The following is a 2,894-nucleotide window of genomic DNA, read 5'->3' as shown; positions in this document are numbered from 1 at the left end:
CGCAGTCCCAGCCCGCTGGAGGCGGGGCCGGAGGCGCCGGGGCGGAGCCTAGGCGCCAAGCCCCGCCCATGCACGCTGGGGGCGGGGCCAAACGCTCCCGGGCGGAGCCTATGGATCTGGCCACGCCTCCCTTGGGCGTGGCGCGTGCGCCGCGTGCGTGGTACCGACTACGCCTGCGCCAAGGGCGCCGCGACCTCGGGACGTTCGGAAGAGCGGCTGCGGGACGTGTCCGGCGGTGAGTCCGGCCCGGCCTGCAGTGAGGGGCGGTCGCAGTCCCGAGCGGGGTCCGCTGAGGGGCACCTGCCCGGTTCCCGCGGCCCGCTGTCCGGGGAAGCTCCCCACCCGTCCTCCCGGGGAGGGCTTCCGGGACCCGGGCGCCGCGCACGTGCCGGCGCCGCTCCCCCGTCCGCCAGCCCCATTCCACTTTAGTATTTGGGGGAGGCGGGGATGGTTTGGTGTCCTGCTGGTCCCTCTTGATTGTGACTTTCTCCCTCGACGTGATCAAAGTCCAGCCCTCTCCACAGTGCGTCACACTCCTCATGCTTTATTATTCATAGCAGAAGCACACCGATGGCTGGGGGGGGACGGGGGGGGTCTCCACCTGTCAGGGGCTAACCGCTGTGGCAGCTCCGGGCAGGGCCGGCCAGGGTAGCCTGCACCTCACAGGCGTACCGGCAGGGCAGCAGGCGCGGTCCTGGACGGGGCAGGGACCGCGGTGTCACAGGACAATTTTAAAGGAGCTGCAAGAGAGGAGTGTGGGTCAGGCCGTGGGCACCAGCCCCCAGCCCCCGCAGCTGCAGCCCACGTTGAGTTTGCGGATGGTAGGGACTACGCCCTCTCCCTTCTGGTACGGGCTGTGTCCCCTTCGCCCTGGGACACAAGCAGGGACTGTCGCCCCGGTACCATCTTCTATGGTGGGCGAAGACCCCTGAGCACCCAGAATGCCCACCTGGCAAAGTCCGGAGAACGGGAGATAACGTGCTGGAACTCGGAGAGATTGATGGTCCCATCCCGATCGATGTCTGACTCTTCCAGGATCTGGGAGAGGGGAAGTTGTAACCAGAGCCCCGGTGACCCCGCTCACCCCCCGGGCCAGTGAGCCCCCCCATGCCACCACTCACGTTGTCGATGAGCTGCTTCATCTCCACTGCGCTGAGCCGCGTGTCCTCCCCCTCCCCGGTGAGGCAGTTCACAAGCCGGCTCAGGTCTTCCCGGTCCAGGGTCCCGTCATCATCGAAGTCTGCAGAGAGGGCACAGGCGGCCAGAGAGAAGTCAGGAGTGCCCGGTGTCCACGCATGGCGGTCTCGAAGCCGTGGGGAGGCCCGGCACTCACCGAAGATGCGGAAGGCGTAGTGGGACTTGATGTCTGGCGTCGCTGTGTCACTGAACACGCTCAGGAGGTCCAGGAAGTCCTCGAAGCTGAGGCTGTCTCTGGTGGGGGAGGTGGAGAAGACCTTGCAGATTCTCTCCTTGAAGGGATTGGCCTAGGTGAGAGAACTTGGTGACGGTCACAGGGAAGGTCACCGCATACAGCCTGGTCAGAGGCTCAGCAAACCCCACTGGCAACTCGAGAGAGCTCAGGCTCAGAGGGATGAGGCCTTTAGGCCAGGATGGAAGTCAGGGGGCACTTGAGGGCCAGCCCAGTCCGCTGGCGAATGGGCAGGAACGGCTTCCTGGGCATATAAGTCAAAAGCATATACAACCTAGGTGTGGTAGCGCATGCCTGTGGTCCCAGCTATGGGAGGGCAGAGGTCCAAAGGTAGCTGAGGGCAAAAGTGTGAGACTCTAAAAGTAAAGAGGACTAAGGTATGGCTCACTTGGTGCGGCTGCTGGCCTAGCAAATGACGTGGGGCTTCCAGTTCAATCACCAAAGCTGTGGCTTGGAGATGTGGCTCAGTGGCAGCATGCTTGGCCCTGAGTTCAAACCCCATGACCACCCCCAGAAAAGAAATATTCAACCTAGGTGGGTCAGAGTGGGGAGAGGAAGGCACCTATGCAAAGGCAACAAGACCGGCTGGCTGTTTTAAAACACACTTGACACCTGTAACAGGCACTGGGCCAGGGCTCTGAGGGGGAACTTCGCCGCCTGGGCGGCAGGTCTCCCAGACCCTCATGAGTCACTCAGTTCCTCAAAAGGACAACACTTTTCTGAAAAGCACCATTCTAGATAATCCTGCAGGGTACTTTGATAAGTTGATGCCAGGAAATCAGGGCCCAGCGGGTAAAAAGACCAGAATGGGGGACCAGTGATGTCAACTCCAGGGCCGGATGTCCGGGCCCCAGCAGCAGGGGTGGGCGTGGCTTGGTACCTTGAGTTCTGGAAGACTGAGGATCTGCTCCAGGGACACCCGGGCCTGCAGGGACTCCTCCACGCTCACATGCTCCCTGGGGAGCAGCTCACAAAACCGCTTGTGGGCTCTGGCAGGGAGGGAGGACGTGTGGGTGCTCTGAAGACATCCGGTCCCCTGTGGGCACTGCCACCTGCCCCTGTCCACCCCTGCCCACCCCTGCCCACGACCCTCATAACCAGGTGAGAGGCTGGGTCACATGCAGAGAACTTGGAACCAGGGCAGCCAAAGGGAGCTAGCTAAGTCTGGCCACCACCAGTGGCTCACGCCTGTCATCCTAGCTACTCAGGAAGGCCAAGATCAGAGGACGGAGGTTCAAGGCCAGCCTGGGTATGAAAGTCCTGTAGGCTTTCATGTGCCTTTAGCCACCACAAAGCCAGGACTGGGGCACGGTAGAGTGCCAGGCTGGAACAAAACCAGGCCCGGGGGTCAGGCCTCGGTAACCGCACTAAGTAAAGACAGACAAAGAGGCCGAGAAAGGAGCAGAAGTCGGCCCTAAAAGACAGGAAGAAAAAGCAAAATTAAAGCCTGGCCCCGCGCCCTTCC

At 62.2% G+C, this 2,894-nt stretch overlaps 1 protein-coding gene across 1 annotated transcript; it reads right to left on the bottom strand.

Moving 5' to 3' along the window:
* Positions 1–528: 528 nt before the first annotated feature.
* Positions 529–2,543, bottom strand: Cib1 (calcium and integrin binding 1 (calmyrin); the record flags this gene model as incomplete). Its single annotated transcript, XM_013037105.1, has 5 exons — positions 529–740; positions 950–1,038; positions 1,122–1,240; positions 1,334–1,484; positions 2,310–2,543. Coding segments are annotated over 5 exons (615 nt in total), but the record flags the coding sequence as incomplete, so codon positions are not given.
* Positions 2,544–2,894: the final 351 nt, after the last annotated feature.

This window comes from Dipodomys ordii, unplaced genomic scaffold (assembly GCF_000151885.1).
Source record: "Dipodomys ordii isolate 6190 unplaced genomic scaffold, Dord_2.0 Scaffold4215, whole genome shotgun sequence".
Lineage (NCBI taxonomy): Eukaryota > Metazoa > Chordata > Mammalia > Rodentia > Heteromyidae > Dipodomys > Dipodomys ordii.
The sequence above is the reverse complement of the archived record's forward strand: the minus strand, read 5'-3'. Positions and strand labels throughout refer to the sequence as shown.